Consider the following 19,740-nt stretch of genomic DNA (forward strand, 5'->3'; position numbering starts at 1 on the left):
TTTAAGAATTGTAGCACTTACAATTTAACAAAAGAAACAAGTTCTGTAATTAGATGTTTGACAAGTTTCTTACAAACCATAGCATTGCCTCCAAAACAAGAAAATGACGACATTTACAGGAAATAAAATGCAACATGGCAGAAATGAAATTGTAAAGAGGAAAGATAAGCTGCTGAGCTGGCTGAACCTGATGGAAACAGAAGCTGTTTGCTGAATAGAGAGGAAGGGAAATCGCAGGAAGAACAAGAGCTTGATTGATACAGGTTTCTGTGAATGAAGCAGAGCCTGTAGCGTGTAGTCTGAGGCTGCAAAAAATAGGTGGGACAGATGGTGAGTCCAGAAATAGCCCCTGAAGGCCTCAGGGAAGAGCTGAGGCCACTGCTTCTTGGTATGGGATTTTCTCAACAGCAGATCGGGTCTTGTTAGCTATAATCTTCCTGGATTGTCCCCATGTACTTGGACCTCATCCAGAAAGGTTTCCCAGCTTCCAGCCTGCATCTTCATCCGAGCTTTTTCAGCTGCATTTCTACTGAGACATGGCCAATAGTGGTCCTGCTCTCCTCCTACCACCCCAGCCCAAACGGTGGGTTTTCCAGAAAAGAGCCATGGCCCACCCTGACCAGGTCTTTGACCTGGGTGACTGCAGAATCAGACCCTGGAGCACCTGCAGATATTTGAGATACAGCCTGAGTGCCCCGGAAAACAACCTCTGTGGCTCACCGGAGGGAGCACAATGAAGGAAGACTACAAGGTAAAGAATCCCCAAGTGACAGGTAGGGTGAAGCATCACTTTGGGAAGACACAAATTTGTCTGTGGACTTGTCAGACTTAGGAGAGAGAGTATTCAGATGCAATAACCTCACAGAGGCAGTATATGTACCATGGGTTCTAACAGAAACTTGAGTCAATGAAGAGTTGCCAATGGAGAGGGGAAAGCAAGGAGATGAATCTGATCCAACTATCCATGCAAAAATTTGGAATAGTCTGATAAAGTTTTGGAGATTAGAGTAAATTAGTACCCGTGATGTAAAAACTAATACATGTGCAGGAAAAAGTGACAGACTACGTGCTCTGTCAAGGGTGGCTTGTAAGGTTGACGAGGTGAAAGAGTCCAAGTTCTCACTGATAGACTTATTTCTGTGTACAGTTGAGTAATTTAGTCACTTTGGTGATAAATAGTTTGCTGAGCCTTAGACTGACACACTCCGGAGCCTACCCAGCTGTGAAACAAACAGATCCTCTCATCATGTGCCAGAATTGCTCCAATACTTTACGTCAGTATGAATCCATTAACAGCAGTAGTGTCATGGGCTTTGAAGAAGATGGTGCAGCACAGATGATGCTAAGAGACTAATTCTCACAATGATTTTATTAGCCCTGAGGAAGTATGAAAAAAGAGCACTGGGCTTGGTTTCACAGGACTCTGATTTCTCAGGGCTGGCAGTTGAAACCAACAAAGCAAATGTTCTGTTCTGCAAAGCAATTGATTGTATTAGATATGAAAATACTCAAAAAAAAATCAATAAACTCTGAAATTTCTGATGGCATTTTTATGTCAACATTTAGAAGACTGGATACATTAAAGATATGATTTATTTGGATTTTGGAAACTTGCTGAAAACTAAAACACAGAAGAATCAGTTCTCCCTAAGTATCTAAGATACATATGGGACTACTCCCAAAATAAAACTATGCACATAAGTTACAACAGAACCCAAAAGGACTTCACTGGCTTCGGTAGTTTGAGTTCACTCATTCAAAGGCAAAGAGATTATCCAGAGAAGGCATGAAAAGCACTTCACAAAATTAGACATCCACAAATTTAAAGAAACAATTGAGCTATTTAAAAAACACTAAAGAAGCTATTATCTAAAGAAAAGGAGTGATGGGGGACACGTGTACCTCCTACTGCAAAATGAGAGAAAGGCCAAAGCTCAGCAGGATGACGCAATGATATTGAGTTCCAGAGAATCTAGTTTTCTCAGGGAATATGAGTGGGGCCTGCTAGGAGCTACCAAAGCTGGTGGCAGAAAACAGGTGAGGCTGCCACAGCTCCACGTTCAGCCCATAGTGAGTCTGAGCAAAAATTCCCAACAAGAACATGTGTATACACACGCCCTACAGACATACACACATCCAGCAGCAAAGATCAACACAGACAGAAAACACAGTGCTCTCACACTACCAAGCAGCACCAACGGTCTCATCCAGTTCCCTCTCTGGCTGATGAGGATGAAAGGCTGTTAGTGGAAAAAAGCCACAAACAAACATATATGTATGCATATATATGTATAAATAAATAAACACAATAAGGACCTTTCCAGCTTCTGGTTTTAGACATGGTCTCCAGTTGCTGACACCAAAGAAAACAACTATAAAAGGAGTTTAGTGAGAAGACAGGAGAGATATATTGTTCAAGCATGAAGCATGGACAGACAGACACCTGCACTGATCATCTCTGCTCACATGTGGCTGACTGGCCCCTTTAATCTCTCCGTTCACAGAATCAGGACATTCTGGTTTTCCCAATATGTTTTGATTTCTGACTTTTTCCACTTTTGATTCCTATCCAAAATGTTCATTGCAAGTCCTGTACAAACCCAGGATACACTTCCCATACGTCCCACAGGGTGTGCCCATCTCCTGTAAGCAGTAGTGCTCTCAGTTCATGAGGTGATCCTGAAAGTCTCCCCAGTCAACCCATTTGATGGTTTTCTCACCTGGACCATGGGCTGACTTCAGTCCTGTGAAAGCCCTGGGACAACAGCTGGGTCAGGGGCTCCATTTCTCTGTTGAGGTTATCGGGATTCCCCCCATTCCTTTTGTGTTGACGGAGATTGGCCTTCAGCCACACCACCGGCCCCTCTTCCCTTTCCTTGCTGTTCTACAAGACGGGTTCCTCAATCACTTGGTGCAACCTGTGAAACTCATTCCTTTGCAATAAACCCTTAATAAGGTCTTAGCTGTAAGAATGTAAAACAAGATAAATTTATCTAAACTGGGGTTCATCCACTCATGATTATGCCTTTGTGCTCCTTTGTGTCTCTGGAGGTGAGCACTTTGCCATTTAACCTTGCAGATTCTTTTTCTGTAATTTGGGAGACATCTCCTTTTGCACTCACTGAGGCTTCTGTTGAACTCAGACTGAAGGTCTACTTAGGTGCTACTTTCATCCCAGCTATCATCTGCAAGGAGTGAATCTACAGAATTGTAAATTGAGATCAATTCTTAATTGTTAATAAACGGATTTTAGAAAAAACAAATTAAGAGTAAGACAATTACCACTGCCAGATGCTACTCATCCAAGTGTTCTAGGAGAACTTGAAGATAAAACCACTGAGCTACTAATAGTGATTATAAGCTAGTATTTCAACTGGTCTCAGTATTATGTCCAGGGGTGTAGTCAGCTCACAGACCTATAATACTTCATGCTGGAGTCTGGAGGGTAACTCAGCTAACTTTGGGCAAGATTCAGACTTCTCGTGCCATGTTAAGATGGTCCAGGATAACCAAGACATCTGTAGAAGACCTGTGGATAACACACAAAACCATGGAGAAGGTTATTCTCCTTTCCTGAAACCCCACCAAAATTTTGCTGTGGTTTCTCCTGTGGACAGCATGTGAAAAATGAACTTTAGCAGATGTTAGCTGCATTGCTTAGTTTTCTACTAGAGGATACTTTGACACTTGAGAAACCCATAAGGAGCAGAAATGCTGATTATTCCATACAGAACAGGATAAGTTAAAGCAGAAGAATGCAAGGTCTGACAAGCCTTATAATGCATTCCAGACATTACAGAATGGCAATGATGCTTACTGCTTCTCCAGATCATCTGGAAACATTGTAATATAAAATTAATAAAACAATCACTTTTCCACTATGTCTTTCTTATCTCCTACTCTACCATAAATGAACTGAGTGGAATCCTTCAAGGTTTTCATAACTAATCTCATTCCTCACTTCCAGTTGATAGTTTTCCAAGTAAGACTTTCCCACCTCTATCAACATGTTGACACAGCACTCCATACTTACAGATACGGCCAAGTCCAAAGCAAATATGGGAGGCCTTGTCCAATTTAAAAAAAAAAAAAATAAAAAAGGATTGATATTTCTTTGTGGTTTTCCAACTAGGAACTGGAATTTCAGTGGGGACAACACCTGCATCCCTTTTTACATTTAACAAGTTAACTTATTTACTAAAGCACCTCTAAAAAGACAAAGTTAAGTAGAAGCCTAACTTTAATTAGTACTCTCATGAAAAACCTTGGAGTGGAGGTGGGATTTTTCAGGAATGCTTATGTGACTTTGAAATGAGATTTATTATCAATGAAAGTCAGCACTAGAGCTTGTCTGACAGTCTCAAGTCACTCACTTGCCATTCCTTGGATAACTTCAAAGGCAAATTCTGCATTAGGACACCTTCTAGTGATGCAGTACTGGTGACAGGCCGGACAACAGTGAGTTTGCAGAGTAATTTGTAGTCTTTATTGATATAGAAGATTAAAGTTTTACAGAACATTAGGCAAACCCACCCTCTTACTTGCCCAGTACTTGAGGATGAACAGTTACAGACAAGAAAATGATCCAGTTACTTGTAGTGCAGCTAATTATTAAATTACGTTAAAACTGTATTAACAATATGATATTGTAAAATATAAGTTCATGTACAGTATATAAATACAATAGCTTTCTGTTTCTTGTCAGGAACATAAGCCAATCACATACATTTTTCACTTTAATTTAGCTTGTGCGAAAGTACATTTCCGTCTTAAATATATATTAATGTAAACCATACCTATGAAATCTCTCAGATTCACTCCCCGCCTCTTAAATTGCAGCTATTGTTACAGTACTATAAAAGCTGAATGAAGACTCTTATTCAGAAGAGGTGTTGCTGTCAGAATTTCCTATCTTTTAAATCTTTGGCAATGCTTAACAGGACACCCTCCTTAGTCAGACTTAGTTTTTTATGACGTGACATCTTAATCTTATCCAAAGCAAGATACTCTGATGCCTGACTCTTTCTATCTGAAAGAGCAGGCCACGCAAATGCATTGTATGAGTGCTAAAATAACAAAAATCCTACACTGTAGGAGAAAATTGACATTGTGCAAAATATCTTCATAAACATTTTCAAGATTCAAATGATACAACACTGTTAGACGTGGCAACACTGGCCCACTGCATAAACACACTACTTCATACCTTGTCACTCGGTGGCAACACACCTGCCTGAAAATCTGCGCCTTGACAGGTTGCACCGCTGTCAGTAAGATGTGTATGGCTTTGTGTTTGGGCCAGGTTATCAAAAGTGTGATGGCTAACTTTAGACCCCTCAAACCTATCAAGCTTCTCAACAAGTTACAAACTTTCAAAAGGATATGGTACATTCACTGGGCACCAAGGTCACCTCTTTAAGTTGTAGGTACCCAGGTCAGCAAATCTTCATTGATAGTACCATGGCAGTATTCACTTGCACCTGCCAAATTCACCACCAAACTCTGAACTGCTCAAGTCTTTCTGCGCCCTGGCAGAAGCACCTTCTCAGAGCTGCTCACTACAACACAATCGATGCAGAACAAATGATGTGAATGGATTTGAAAGTCCTTTATTCTCCAAACACACTAGGAGAAAGATGAAAAACTCGCAAGAAAAATAACTTGTGTTTAAATCCTCTCAGTCTAGTAAAAATGTTCCATGTGGAAGTACTTAATGTCAAGTAAAATATGCTGCACAGAAATATATACTACCGGTGTGTAGTGTATGGTTTAGGTAAACAACAGATTCATTATGAAACAGATGGAAATACTTAGATTCAAAGTCTTTTAAAACAGCTAAAAGACTAAAAACCCTTTAAGATGAAAAGCTAAAGTTACCTTTTGCATCTCTGCTAACTACCTGTATTTGCTCCTCTGTGGCACTTTCATAGGAAAGGCTGATTCTATGGTATCACACCTGCAGAGACTCCTCCTTTTAAAGTGCCTGCCAAGTATTTAACTTTGTCCACGCTAAAATGAAAATTAGAGCATTCCTCAAAACTATTGCTTGAACAAATACATGCAGTTTAAACTACATGCTATAATAAATCCCTATCAGAAATGCCCTCATCAGCATGGAAATGAAAGTGCTCATTACAGTCACCAGATGGTAGATGACAAGGGAAATATTCTGAAAAGAAAATATAAATATAGATATGTTTAGTATTATATTACTCTAGCACTGTAATGCCAAATGGTAGATTACCAAATGGTAGATTTCTGAGGAATATACTGAAGGCAAGCAAAATATTAAATATATTTCTATTTTAATTTGTATGACTACATCGGAGAGGTTTTGGCATATCATATTTCTTGGAGGAATGTTATAATTAAAAATAAGTTTCTTCATAACAGGAATGAGTATGATAAATAATTCTATTATTGTACAAAATATAGGTGGTTTTAGAAAACAAGACCAAAAATAGAGCTTCAACATTTGGAGGGAAAGTCATCTATGAAGTGTAAGACAGAAAGTCAAATATGAACCCTGAAAATCTGGATTCCACCTGGGGACTCAGTAAGCAGGCTTGCTAAACAAAACTAATTTCGACCCATTTAGTAACTTATCAACTTGTTCTTTTTTTCTTCTACAATAGACAAAAGAAGCAAAAATATATAAAGGGCATGTTAGATACTATTTAAGGCAGAACATAAGGATGCAAAACCAATTATTATATGTTCCAACAGAAATACAGATATGCAGTCTACAGACTTCTAGCAATAGGTAACAAAAAAAATAGTATTTTATACATTTGTATAGTTGAAATCAAGGATAAAGAAATTGTATAAAAAATGTGTCAGAATAACAGTTACCAAAAAATGTACAAAAATAAACTGTTTATCATGTGTGGTGTTGAACGTTTTTGCATCATGAAACTAATATTGCTCTGATAAACAGTATCCTGTAACTTTTCATTCAGAGTCCAGAAGGGATATATAATTACTTTCTAAAAAAATAACGTATTTTCACATGTATAACCTACATCTCTAATAAACTACCTCTCTACACAGTACCAGTAGTTGAAAGCAGGTCCTGAGTCAAAAATATCTTATTAAGGAGCAAAATAGTTCACAGTTCCTCGTTATTACTTCAGACCAACCACCAAGTTTGTAGCATTTAAATCTGCAGGGAAGCTCTCTGTAGCATTAGCTAGAACTGTGGATGCAGGATAAATGATTTCTTCAACCGTCACATATGTCCCTGTTAAAAATCCAACAAATCCAATAACAGCTATAAGAACATCCTTAAATACTGTCCATAAACTTAAGTTTTCCTTGTAGAAAGTGAGGATTTCAACCAGAGGTGGCAGAATCAGTCCCAGAGTGCTGCTGCTCACGGCTCCGACAAAAGAAATCACCAGGTCTAGGCGAGGGATCAGAACAGCTACAGCACCTAAAACACAAGAAGAGAAACAGTGGCTTTAGATTCAAAATCCTCATGAAAAACAAAACTGCAAAATATCCATAGTCTAATGGTTCAGGCTTTTTACAAAGCTCTATCATTCACTGTTTTTCCAGCTCCAAGTGGTATGCACAATACAGATTAATGCATGTATTTGTCAGTAAGCCTCATCTTGATGCTCATCTGAGAGACTCAGTTTCAATTCTGAATTTCTGCATGAGCTGGCAGAGCTTCAAGTTAAAGTGTTCTTGTACTTACAGGGTAAATAGATTTGGCCTGCAAATCACAGGGAAATAAGCAATATGAAATTGTATGGAGATGTTTTACTTTTTTGGTTGTTGATTGGTTTTTAAGATGAAAGAATAAAAGTTGAGGAAGATGAGGGGAAAGGCAAAGATGAAGGTGGAAACCTTAGAAACACCCTGACACTCAAAAATAGGCAAGACAATGTTTCTTTATCTCACTGCTAGGATGGACCTACTCCATGCCAAACAGTTTCTTCCATTACATGATATGATATTTAAAGAGTGGAAATGTCACATGTTTATGCATCATCCAGCACAGAGCTTAATGAAATGAGAAAGGAATTATGCCAAAGTTAGTAAAAGTCACAAAGTATCCACCTCTGTAACTTTTGCAGCCATAACCCTGTTCAAGCCTTAAAAGTAAATGCCATAAATGCCTAAAGCATACAGGATGAGTGCCCAGATCAGACTGGCAAGCATGATACTTGCACCATCAAACATAGTCCAGAAGTAATTGAAAAGTGTAGTTGAAGTACATTTACAATGTCTCATAAAACTCTCAGCTAATTACTATGTTGAATGTGTTGTTCTGAAGTAAAAGAGAGGGTTGCACATTTATTATCTTGCCAATTCAATAGATGCAGTGGGTGTATTCATTTAATACAGATTTTCAACTTCTGTATAATAGGTCTTTCAGTTCCACATGTGTCCGGAGTTTAGAAGGCACTCATTAATTTATAGTTCATAGTTTTGATTGAAACACTCTGCTTTATTAAAATAATGAGAGTATGTTTCATATTTTTTAATTGGAAAAAACCCCCAACTGTAGTTTATAATTGCTTTAGGTTACAGAAAAACAAAATGCTGTGTGTTGGTTTGAATCTCATCAAACATTTGTCTGACTCATACGAATTTGCATGGATCTGGATATTGCTGTGGGAGGAAGTTTGGAAATTTGTTTCAAGGTTTTAATTAGTGTCTTATTTATTCTCTAACAATTCAAGAGAAATATAACTCATGTTTATTACCTACCAAAGAATGTACTTAAGAGTTAAGAAAGGCGTCCATTTTCCAGAAGAAGTAAACAAGGGGCATTCCTACAGGTATGGAGCCTGATTTTTCCAGCCATGTGTAGGTTTTAAAAATACAATGCTAAGAAGAAATTATGAACTTGTATCAACATCTGCAAATTTGCTAATGGTACACTCAGTCCCCTCATCCAGATCATCAATAAAGATATTAAATAGAACTGGGCCCAGCACTGATCCCTGGGGGACACCACTGGTGACCGGCCACCAGCTGGATGCAGCCCCGTTCACCAGCACTCTCTGGGCCCGGCCCTCCAGCCAGTTCCTAACCCAGTACAGAGTGCCCCTGTCCAAGCCATGGGCTGCCAGATTTTCCAGGAGTATGCTGTGGGAGACGGTGTCAAAGGCTTTGCTGAAGTCCAGGTAGACACATCCACAGCCTTCCCCTCATCCACAAGGTGGGTCACCTGAGCATAAAAGGAGATCAGGTTGGTCAAACAGGATCTGCCCCTCCTAAACCCCTGCTGGCTGGGTCTGATCCCGTGTCCATCCTGTAGGTGCTGTGTGATTGCACTCAGGATGATCTGCTCCATAACCTTGCCAGGCACGGAGGTCAGGCTGACAGGCCTGTAGTTTCCCAGGTCCTCTGTGCAGCCCTTTTTGTGGATCAGTGTGACATTCACCAACTTCCAATCATCTGGGACCTCCCCAATGAGCCAGGACTGTTGGCAAATGATAAATTAATAAGACACCTTTTTTTCTGATCAACATTTAAATTGTCCTTAGGCTTGAATAAAAGAGCGAGGGCCACATGAACAAAGCAACCAGCAGAAATAACGAGAGATAATAGCATCCTATTGCTTCTACCTTAAAGTCTGCAGTCTAATCTCAAAAACTACTACTAATGGATTCTCCAGCCTCTCTCAGCTATGTAGTCACTTATTTGTGTCAGTTGAGGGTTTCTGGTGGGAGGAATACTATAGTAGAATTATTCTATTTTCTGAAGGGACATAACACCCCAGTGGAAAGAGGCTCTTAATTTTACTATGTTTCTTTTGTAGTGCTGCTTCTCTTACAACTTTTTCTCCTCTTTACAGAATCAGCATACTGCTGCTTGCTGGGAGGTAATTCCAATGAGATTGCTGGGGGGAAAAAAAAAGTTTTGCCGTCTCTACCCAACCTTTGTGCATTATAGCTGCAGATGAAGTCAAATATGTGATTACTATATTCCAATACTTCCTCCAGTAATCAAATATTGAGCTACTTTATTTCTATCAGAAAGTAATGCATATGCCATACTAAATCCTTAAGCAAGATTGGTACAGCTGTAATTAGGATCTATAGATCTAAGTAAAAACTGAATATCATATTCACTATAAATTTCCACTATATTTTCCTTTTGGCCAGTAATAAAGCTGTTTAATATCTCTTTACTAAAATCATTAAAAGAAATTACTTCTCAGATAGTACCAGATTTTAGATTTTATCTAGTATTCAAACATAATTCTGACAAAAAACAGGGCAGTGGTATTTAAATATTGCACCTAAAGAAAAGAAGTGTGTTACCAGATCAGTGGTATGGCCAAACAAATTATCCTAACAGTAGATTTCATAAAGAGGCAGAGTCAAAAAGACTGAGGGCTTCTTTACCAAAAATGTTGGATATTACTAGGGAGTGGTAACTTCACACAGCTGAAAAGCAAAATAATTGTCTCAAGTGACATACAACTAGTTAGTTCTCTTTAAAGACAGTGACAGTGCTGAAGAGGTCCCTGTTCTGCAGGAAGACAGCACACCCCAAACTTACTCTCCATTTGTACTACTTTTTTCCAGGACCAAATCAGAGGACTACAGCATTGATGTATTAAAGATGGATGTCTGACATACATACAACTTCCTAAAAACACAAAATTGTATTTTTAACTTACAGATGCCTATAGTATGACAAAAAAAGGGTCCCTTTCAGGAGTTAAAATTGGCTAAATTAAACATTTGGCAAAGAATTTTGCCTGGAGGTAAAATGGCAAGTCAAAACATCAGCCTGAACCCTCCTTCCTAATTGAACATCCCAGGCTGCGCTCTGTGTCCATCTTTATGGCAGCAGTGCTCAGCCAGTCAACCTGGCATCCTCTTCTTCCCTTCCCCCTACTACAGTGTTTCCTGGATCCAACTCCCTCCTCCTTTTCTGCAACACTCTGCTCCACACTGCCCAAGTGTTTTTCCTTTACCTTCTAAGAGAATAGAAAGACATTGCTCTGCTACAGAATACCCCAGAAGGCTTGGCCAGTTTGACCGCAAGGAGTTTACATGTGCAAGGCTGGACAACTAAGAAGGTCAATATATCGACATCTTCTCAAGTGGTTGGTTGACCAGGGAATCCATGCTGTCTTTTCTGTGCATGTGTATTTCCATGCTCTGTGTATGAGTTGTACCTTCCACCTTTGCTTGTAGGAAGGAAAAGCAGTGGGTGCTGCCCCTCAAGCATCTGTTGGACATTGCAGACTTATTTAGAGAAGCACAATAAAATATTTATCTCTCCTTTATAAAACCGTAACCTACTACATTGCAATTAAAACTATTCACATTTTAAAAATAAGAAAATCTAACAAAATTTAGTATTTCAATAAAATATGTATTTAAATTACTAACAAAAAAAGGTGCCTTCCCTGAGAGTTCCACAGTGGAAACCAAACTGTGTTTTGATACATATGTACAAAGGAATATGAGACCAAGTAGAAACTGTTACTAATCTGCAGATAAACTAATGTAAAAAATTACTAAAGAGCATTTGTGAATAATTTACATATTGAAAGACCCAGTTTTTAAAAAAGGATTTTGGACAAAGATCCTGGTATTATATAATTATGAATTAGAAAATTAATTTTTTTCTGGTTTGAAATGCTACTTAATATAGGGTTTGAGGTGGTGTTTGTTTCAGCTGTTCTTTGAGACATCAGAATACTGTAAGATGCATACAGAAGATAATTTCTTTAAAAACGTCTTCAGCAGAAGTAATTTTCCTAATCCAATTTCCTAAAAAGCATGTTTTTAAATACCAGCTCAGTCTCAAAACCAAACTAAACAAAAAAAGGGACAAAGCAGTAGATAGATTGCAGTTATACTATGAGGTGACAAATTCTACTTGCACATTGGCAAGATAAAAAGATATAGCTTGCACACATGATAACCACACACATCATAGAGTTTGGCTTGGCCTTTGGAATGAAAAACTCTTTCATCACTATCTTCCTGCAACACAGAGTATGAGAGACAGAGACAGAAAGTACTTCACATCACCTGCCCTTGGATTACAACTCAGTGTTTATGATTGCTTTGTCCTGTGTTAGTAGGAAAGACCAGACTCTTACAGGAGAAGATGGTTTCAATATCCTTACCCTTCACAAAGAGAGATGACCCAGGACACTGTCTCGATACACAGCAAAGCCCTGCTCAGGGAATGGGCAGATCCATCCCTTCCCCACTCCACATCACTTTCTCAGACATGTAAATAAATTCAGTTTTTACAGCACTTTGCAGAGATTTCAAAGCTGTCTACAAAAGGGTTTATATTATTTTTATTCCTTATGCAGAAAAACACATAAAGAATTACATCAGACCAAACAGTGATTTAACAGCAGCATTAAGTCCAGCCTGCTTACCAGGTTACCTAAAATACCTACAAGCCAGGGTGAAGGACTGGCACGTATGACTGGTACAAGACACCCATTACAGGACAGCATTCCCCCCATGCTCTACTAATAAAATCACTTCCCTCTAGCTCTCTCTGCTTTATACAACCCCAAAATTTAGGCTGTGTAATTCGTTCAGATTTCAGCTTGCAGGACCTGCATCCATTTTAAGCAGAACCCAGTGTCACAACAATCCTATGCAGCAGAAGGCTGCGTGAGCAGGCACAGCTTTACAGGGACAGGGATGGAATAGCAATGACACAATTATGAGGCAATTCTTCCCCTACTCACCTCCTCAGGACCACTCAGAGTGACTTCTCTCTCCTACCCAAATGTCCAAGGGGTAGTTAATAAACTGCTTGGCCTCCTACTCCTGCTCTGTCTGCCCCCATCTGATCTCCAGAATTAGTGTACTTTTACTAAGCAAACCAGGCAGTGAGAGGCTAAGGAAACTCCTCATGCTGTGCTTTGTCTGGAGCTGCAACACCAAGTGATCTTCATAAAACCAGCAAGCAGAGGTGCCTGGCACAGCACACGCTGGATTAGGTGAAAATGTATTTGACCATTTAATTAACTACAGTTCATAGGGACACAAGTGGCATCTGGTTAGACTGTTAGATCTGAAGCATTTTATTTATTCATTTTTCTCTGCTGTAAATTTATTTGAGCTTTGCTGCTGGTAGTTTATCATACAAATCTTTTTAGTTTATCATATAAGTACTTCAGTAAAATAATGCACACAGCTTTTACATGCAGCTAGATTCTACAAATGAATGTAAAGCATGCAGCAAAATTCATTTATACAGTGCTGTAAATGGATGATCCTAGACCACTACAATACTGACACTTACCACTGTCAATCACTCCCCTTCTGACTCTAAGGACCCACCATAAATGTGTCCTCAGTTGAACTTTTTTCCTCTTTGGCTCAGTCTCTCAAAATAATCTGTGACTTTGAGATAGCTGAAAGGTTTCCAACAGTGCAAGAAAAAAATTATTCTTTGCTTATCCAAGGACAAGACTGGTTTTGCTACAGGGAGCAGAGTGAAGAAAAGAGTTAAGAGGAGTGGTTAAGCCTTGAAGGGCCAGCCATGCTGCTTCCAATGATGCTGAAAAGTTCTATTTTCCTCTACTCACTGTCAGCACTCCATACTCTCCAATATTTCTCTTGGATGCACTGTGTATATCAAGATATACCACAGGAAAGTAGGTAGGGATCCATGGCTGCTACTTTTTTGTCTCATAACAAAAGCAATAATAAGTTAAAATAACTTTATACTAAAAAGGTTTGTCTTGCCATTACCCTTGAAAATAAAATTTTCTTTATATACCTTTTGATTACTACATAAAGTGAGCAAGAATTAATGTCATGAAGGTGAAACTGAACATATGTAGCTTCAATCTTAAGCTAATATGCTTTGCTCCATAAATACATATACATGAAGGAGAAAAATTGCCGAAGACACCTTTAGGAATAGTAGAAATTACTTCTCTTTATTCTTCAGGCTTCTTTTCCTATTTCATAATAACATTTTATTTTTCTTTAATAAAGATGATTAAAGAAACAGCTGATTAAAATGACAAAAATATCTACGTTATTGTGGAATTCTATTTCTTAAATAGCAGTTAGCTCTCCATCCTCTACCCAAGTATTAAAAAACCTACAGAACAAGTAGATTCTGTTCTGAATAACCTTAATACAACTTCTCAGTCTCTAATCTGTGTTTTTGGGGAGGAGGTTATATGTGCTACAGCTTCCATCAGCAGGAACACATTACTTTGCAAATGGAATTTGCACAGTAGAAGACCTATCAGACCAGCCTGACTAAGGAGGCAATTCATGACAGAGTTGTGTCCTAAAAAAAACAGCATAGAGGAGGTGAAGCAAGGACATGCTATGAAAGAGAAACTTAGAAACATCACATGGAACATGTCTGGATGGTCTCAGGAAAGGCAAAATTCTACTGAACAGAGACATTCAAGAGATGCCAAGGCAATAAGCAAAGCTTTTACAAACACTTTGGTAACAAAAGACTGAAGATGGAAGTGTGTGAGCCTGCTGCTGAATGGGGTGTGGGATTTAGTGACAGCACACACAGGAAAGGCTGAGGTATTCAGTGCCGCCTTTGCTTCAGGCAGTCTCCTGGCCCCAGTATCAGTGAAAGAGCTCAACAAGAAGAATTACCATCAGGGGATGAAGCTTGCATCAGGCTGTATTTGAGAGAACTCAAACCACAAAGGTATACAGGTCATGAAGGGTTGCATTCAAAAGTGTTGAAGAGAACTGGCCAATGTCCTAACACCACTCGATACTGTCTTTGAAAAGTCATGGAATTTGAGGGAGATCCCTGGAAACCAGGGAAATTAAATGTCATCAAGGAAAGCCAAAAGATTAATACAGGGAAATAAAGGCAAGTCAGATTTACTTTGGTCCCTGGGAAATCATGGAGCAAGTCATCTTGGAGCACCTTTCTGGGCACATGAAGAAGAAAAGGGTGTCTGGGAAGAGAAAAGTAATGGATTTATGTAGGATAAATCATGTCTGACCCTCCTGATAGCCTTTTCTGATACAATGTCCGGATTTACAGATGATGGGAGAGCAGTAGATGTCATTTACCTCAACTTTAGAAAGGTCTTTGACACTGTCTGCCATAATACTCTTGTATCTGGATGGAGGGAAAATAGGTGGGTAAGAAACCTCACTGGACAAAAGAATGGTGGTTAATAGGTCATGCTCTACCTGGAGGCTAGTTAAAACCCTGCAGCTAACAGGTAAAGTAAAAGCTTCATGTAACTGATAAAAAAAATGAAACAATCACATGAATTATGTTCTTTAAGCCTAGAAAATGATAATGCACTCACTACAATACTAATATCTCACAAAAATGTCCCTGTAGTACAAAGTACCAGTGCTGAAAGTGGGCTGACATCATATTTAAGTAAACATTAATTTAAATCATTAATTTTTAATCCTGATTCAAAGATGGATTATATTTGATATTTTAACAGTGATACTTCACTGTATTTTGATTTCCTATGTAAAATGGCTTAAAAATTTTTATTGATAACTTCAGATGACAAATCATATTATTTAAATAATAAGCAGTGCTAAGTATCTTACAAACCAAATACTTTAGTCCCCTGAGAAATTTTAGACATTTTCAAATGGGAAGCCACACTCTGATTTCACACAATGCTAAAAGTTTGTCACAAAAAGCAAATGCTTGGATTCTCAAGTTTTAAATATCTGAATTGGCCTGCTCCTTTTGTGGTGTGAAAATGCAGAAGTTTTGGGTATGATCAGTAGCTACTGCATATGGCACATACTATATTATTACTGACACAGTAATAAATACCTTGTGAATTTGCTGCAACATATCAAAAGTTAATTAAAAAATAATGCCCTTAAAAAGATAACAATCACTAACAATCATGCTGCTGTGGGATGACCAATGCGTTTCCAAAACAGTACTTTGCAACAGCTGGTGTCACAGGCACGGGTTAGTTAAAGCCTGCCGAGGTGATTGATGATATAGAAACAAGCTGCCAAGAGCCTTGGCTTCCTGGAGAGAATCATGTGCAGTAGCTAGTTGAGGTTCTGCTCCTTGCGTTGGCAGGCTTAGGCAGATTAGCTACTGAATTATGGCCTGCAGTCCAAATCCATCAAAAAATGCAGTCATCTGCAGATGTTTTTAGTCTTAATTTGTTGGTATTTCACCTCACAAAATGAAGTTCAAAGAGAGCAGCTTGCTTCGCCGCACCAGCAAACTCGCCTACAGCTCAGCACAGCAGAATTCAGGCACAGAGTGTGTCCTCTCCCTGCCTCCAGTCAGCTGTGCTCACTGCACAGGTCACTCTGCCAGCTGTCTGGGAACACACACTGCATGCCATGCATGCCCAAGGGAACGGGTCACCCTCCTTGGCATTCTTTCTTAGCATTTTATCACCCAAGTAAATCAATACCCAACACAAACAGGTGATTGCATATCAGAAGCCTGTACTATCCTTTACCTGTAACTAAATAAGGGCTCACCACCATCTTTTCAACTTGATGGAGAGGGGAAATAATGACCTAGTGCTCACAGCAGTTTCACAGGAATGGGGGAACTCAGGTTGGATGGACTCCTCGAGGGACTGAGGTCTAAATCCCACTTCAAGTGTCCCAAACACCAGGTTTCCACCTACAAAATTACCTTTCAATTATTTTTTCTAAAGAAGAACTGAGCTTGTGTTGTGTTGATCAGAAGCCTTTTTCTGGCTATCCTCAAATGCTTTGCATTCTGTTTTAGGGATGGTTTTCTTCCCATACCAAACTCTACATTCTGGTAATGCTGTTAAGTGGACAGTGAAATGATTATGTGTAAATATACTTTATAAAGCAGTATGAACTCCCACAGGATGAAAGGCAATACTAAATATCAAGATTTTACTGTATTACAATGTCATTTTTTAACTAGCAGGCATTACAATATCAACTAATAAAGCCAAATAAAAAATCTTCAGAGTATGTAATACTACCTCCATACTTCGATAAAAATACTCATTTAATTAAAGTTAACTGTAATATTCTTGTGGAAATCATGATGTATATTTGCTGTCTATGATCTTTGTATTACTAAAAAAAATAAGTTGGAACTAGTTGTAAACTAACTAAAAATAAAAAGAATTACTTGTAAACTAGCAGGAAAAAAAAAAGTGAATTCCAGCATGTTTGAAATTCATCAAACCCCTCACTTTTTACTGTTGAGAAAACTGCTGCAATAACTTCATCATTAGCTCTGGATTCCACTGTTAATTATAACGTAATATTAAAATCTAGAGTACTTTTGTTAAATCAAATTAACCTTGAGGACTAAGTATGGGAAAGATCTTATGCTGGTTTTTGTTCCCAAAACATTGATCTGGATGTTGGAGAATTGCTTTGCTCTCAACCTAAACTGAAGGAACAGTTTATTCCTTGCCAAGAGCTTTGTAAATATTGATTTAAGGATGTGATTATAACCATGGAGTTAGACTATTGATCTACCCATTGTCAGTATAAGAATCAATTTAGAAAACAAGTGAAACACAAAATTGCCACAAGTTTTTCAATTAGAAGAGATAATACTGCTTATAAATCAGATGAGCAAGAATTTCACTAGCTTCCCTCTGGAGAAAAAGTCATGAAAGAAACAAGAAAAAGGAACAATGAAAATACTCACAGGAAAATGTTATCATCAAACTGTATCAGAATGGACTGAGAGGATTTCCACAAAACTAAAAGGACAAAAAACTATAGTAGGTGTGCATTTAAGTAAAAGGGGCTTATGGTAAGGTAGATCACTATTGACTGTTTGTTTTTTGGGATAAACAGAAACTGATGCTTGAATCAATCTTGAATGTAAACATCATGTCAGAGAAAACCATATTTTATAGGTTAGGCATGGCTGAACACTACAGAGGACTGTGGAGGACTGTTAACATGGTCAGAAAACACAGCAGGTCAAAATTTTTCTCACAGAGCCACAAGCAAATATCCATACCTTGGTGGTATTGCTCTGTATTTGTTTAAATGAAAGTTTAGTGTTTACCCCATGGACAGAATTATTCCATATGTTTACTGGGTAATTATATTTAATTAGCAAAATAATTTTTTGCTTCTTTAAATTTATAGAATGTGGTTTATGTAATTTTCATACATTATATAATATTGATCATAGTTCATTATAAAAATATTAATTAACTTCAGATAATGAAAAACAAAAAGGTACAGGTAAAAAATCTGTACTAAATAGCACCAGATGTGGACAGACTAGGCACAGGTCTATGAGATCGTTGCCCAAAGACCTTGAAGGATCTATTACAAATGAAATAAAGAACAGTTTTTGTACTAAGGAAGGTTCAGATTTTATCCTTCTCTTTTGTTATCACAAGGTATCTCATACACTCTCAAGATAAGCGATTCTTTTTCGGATGAGAGAAATCAATCAAGAATATAGTGCAGAAAAGAAGTCCTTCAACGAGGAGAAAGAGTAAAGGACAAGTTCTTATTTGTCCCCTCCTCTTACAGCACAAATTTAGCAAATATATCCACACAAGCAGATTATACCACCATTCATAAGCATCTGTCTCTCAGAATGAGTTGCAATGTTTCAACAGGGCAGGGAAAGGAAAATCACACAAAAAGAAAATAAAGCAGAAATGCAAGAAATGTAACACTATGAGGATTGAATTCATTTAAATATGCTATATGGTTTTTTTCTTGATTTTGCTCTAACATTTTAAAGGTGTATACCTTTATTATGACAAGTGTTCTTTAAACTCCTGGCTCTGCAACAGGCTGGTGAAGTCATTATAAACAGAGGACTTAATTCTCATACGGCTCCATCTGTACCTCAGCACTTAGAGTTAACTTTGCTGCCCATTACACACACAAGGGTGGAGGAAACAAAACAAAATAAAGATTAAAGAATTCCTAATTTTGACCAATGTTCAGAAGGCACACCAAGCTACTACCACCCAGAAACTGCTCTCCAATACTTTAAAAACAAGGCAGGGATTTGAGAGCCTTTGTGAGGATCAGCTTATCGAGCCACAAATCATGAAAAACGCTCAGGCATCATTAATATTTTAGCTTTTATGCTTATTTGAAGCACCAGCAAAGAAAATGCCTGGAGTGACTAATTCCAGCTATGAAGTAATTTTTTAGGAGACAATTGAAAGAAAAGCAATGTTTCACCCTTATCAAAAAGATAAAAAAACACTAGGGTGCTGGTATACAAACCAGCAGAAAAATTATACTTTGATGGCATTGAGTATTTTCTTTATTGCTAAGTGCTTTCATTATACAGTGAAAAAGCTCTCAAGTATTTTCAAGGAATGCTTTCACTACCTTGAAATTTTCAAAAGGCCTACTTGCAACTATGATGTCTAGCATCTTGAAAGAAGAACTCTGTACATTTTGCTCTCTGCACAGCAACCTATCTATGCTTGAGGAAAAATATATTTCCTCATCAATAAATTAGGAAATTATTTTGAAAATAAGTTGCAACCCAACTTCAGTGCAATATTTTGCTGCTCTACTTATAGGTAGAAAAAATAATTACCACTAGAAAGTCAAACCAAAATGCCAAAAATTTGTAAACATAAAATGAACCCAGTGATGTTTAGCTTAATTATTTCCTTCTCGCTCAGTAGTCAAATCTTTCCATGAGCTGCTTTTGTGGCTAACACATTAAAGCATGTGCACATCATTGCTTGAAACACTTTCCTAATCAGTTAGCTGTACTAGTTAGACCATTTTCTTTTACCAGTTTGTTATGAGGACAGCATATCCAAAGAGAAATTAAATACCATAG

At 38.1% G+C, this 19,740-nt stretch overlaps 1 protein-coding gene across 2 annotated transcripts in view; it reads right to left on the bottom strand.

The window, feature by feature from the left end:
* Window positions 1-4,471: 4,471 nt before the first annotated feature.
* The window catches only part of SLC36A4 (solute carrier family 36 member 4), an 86,551-nt gene continuing 71,282 nt past the window's right edge, over window positions 4,472-19,740 (bottom strand). For both annotated transcript variants that reach the window (XM_050334084.1, XM_050334085.1), the window contains one exon: window positions 4,472-7,432. In XM_050334084.1, coding sequence (XP_050190041.1) covers window positions 7,125-7,432 — 308 coding nt within the window. In that variant the 3' untranslated portion in view covers window positions 4,472-7,124. The remainder of the gene's footprint in view (window positions 7,433-19,740) is intronic.

This window comes from Myiozetetes cayanensis, unplaced genomic scaffold (assembly GCF_022539395.1).
Source record: "Myiozetetes cayanensis isolate MyiCay16 unplaced genomic scaffold, myiCay2020 scf5-8, whole genome shotgun sequence".
NCBI classification, from domain to species: domain Eukaryota; kingdom Metazoa; phylum Chordata; class Aves; order Passeriformes; family Tyrannidae; genus Myiozetetes; species Myiozetetes cayanensis.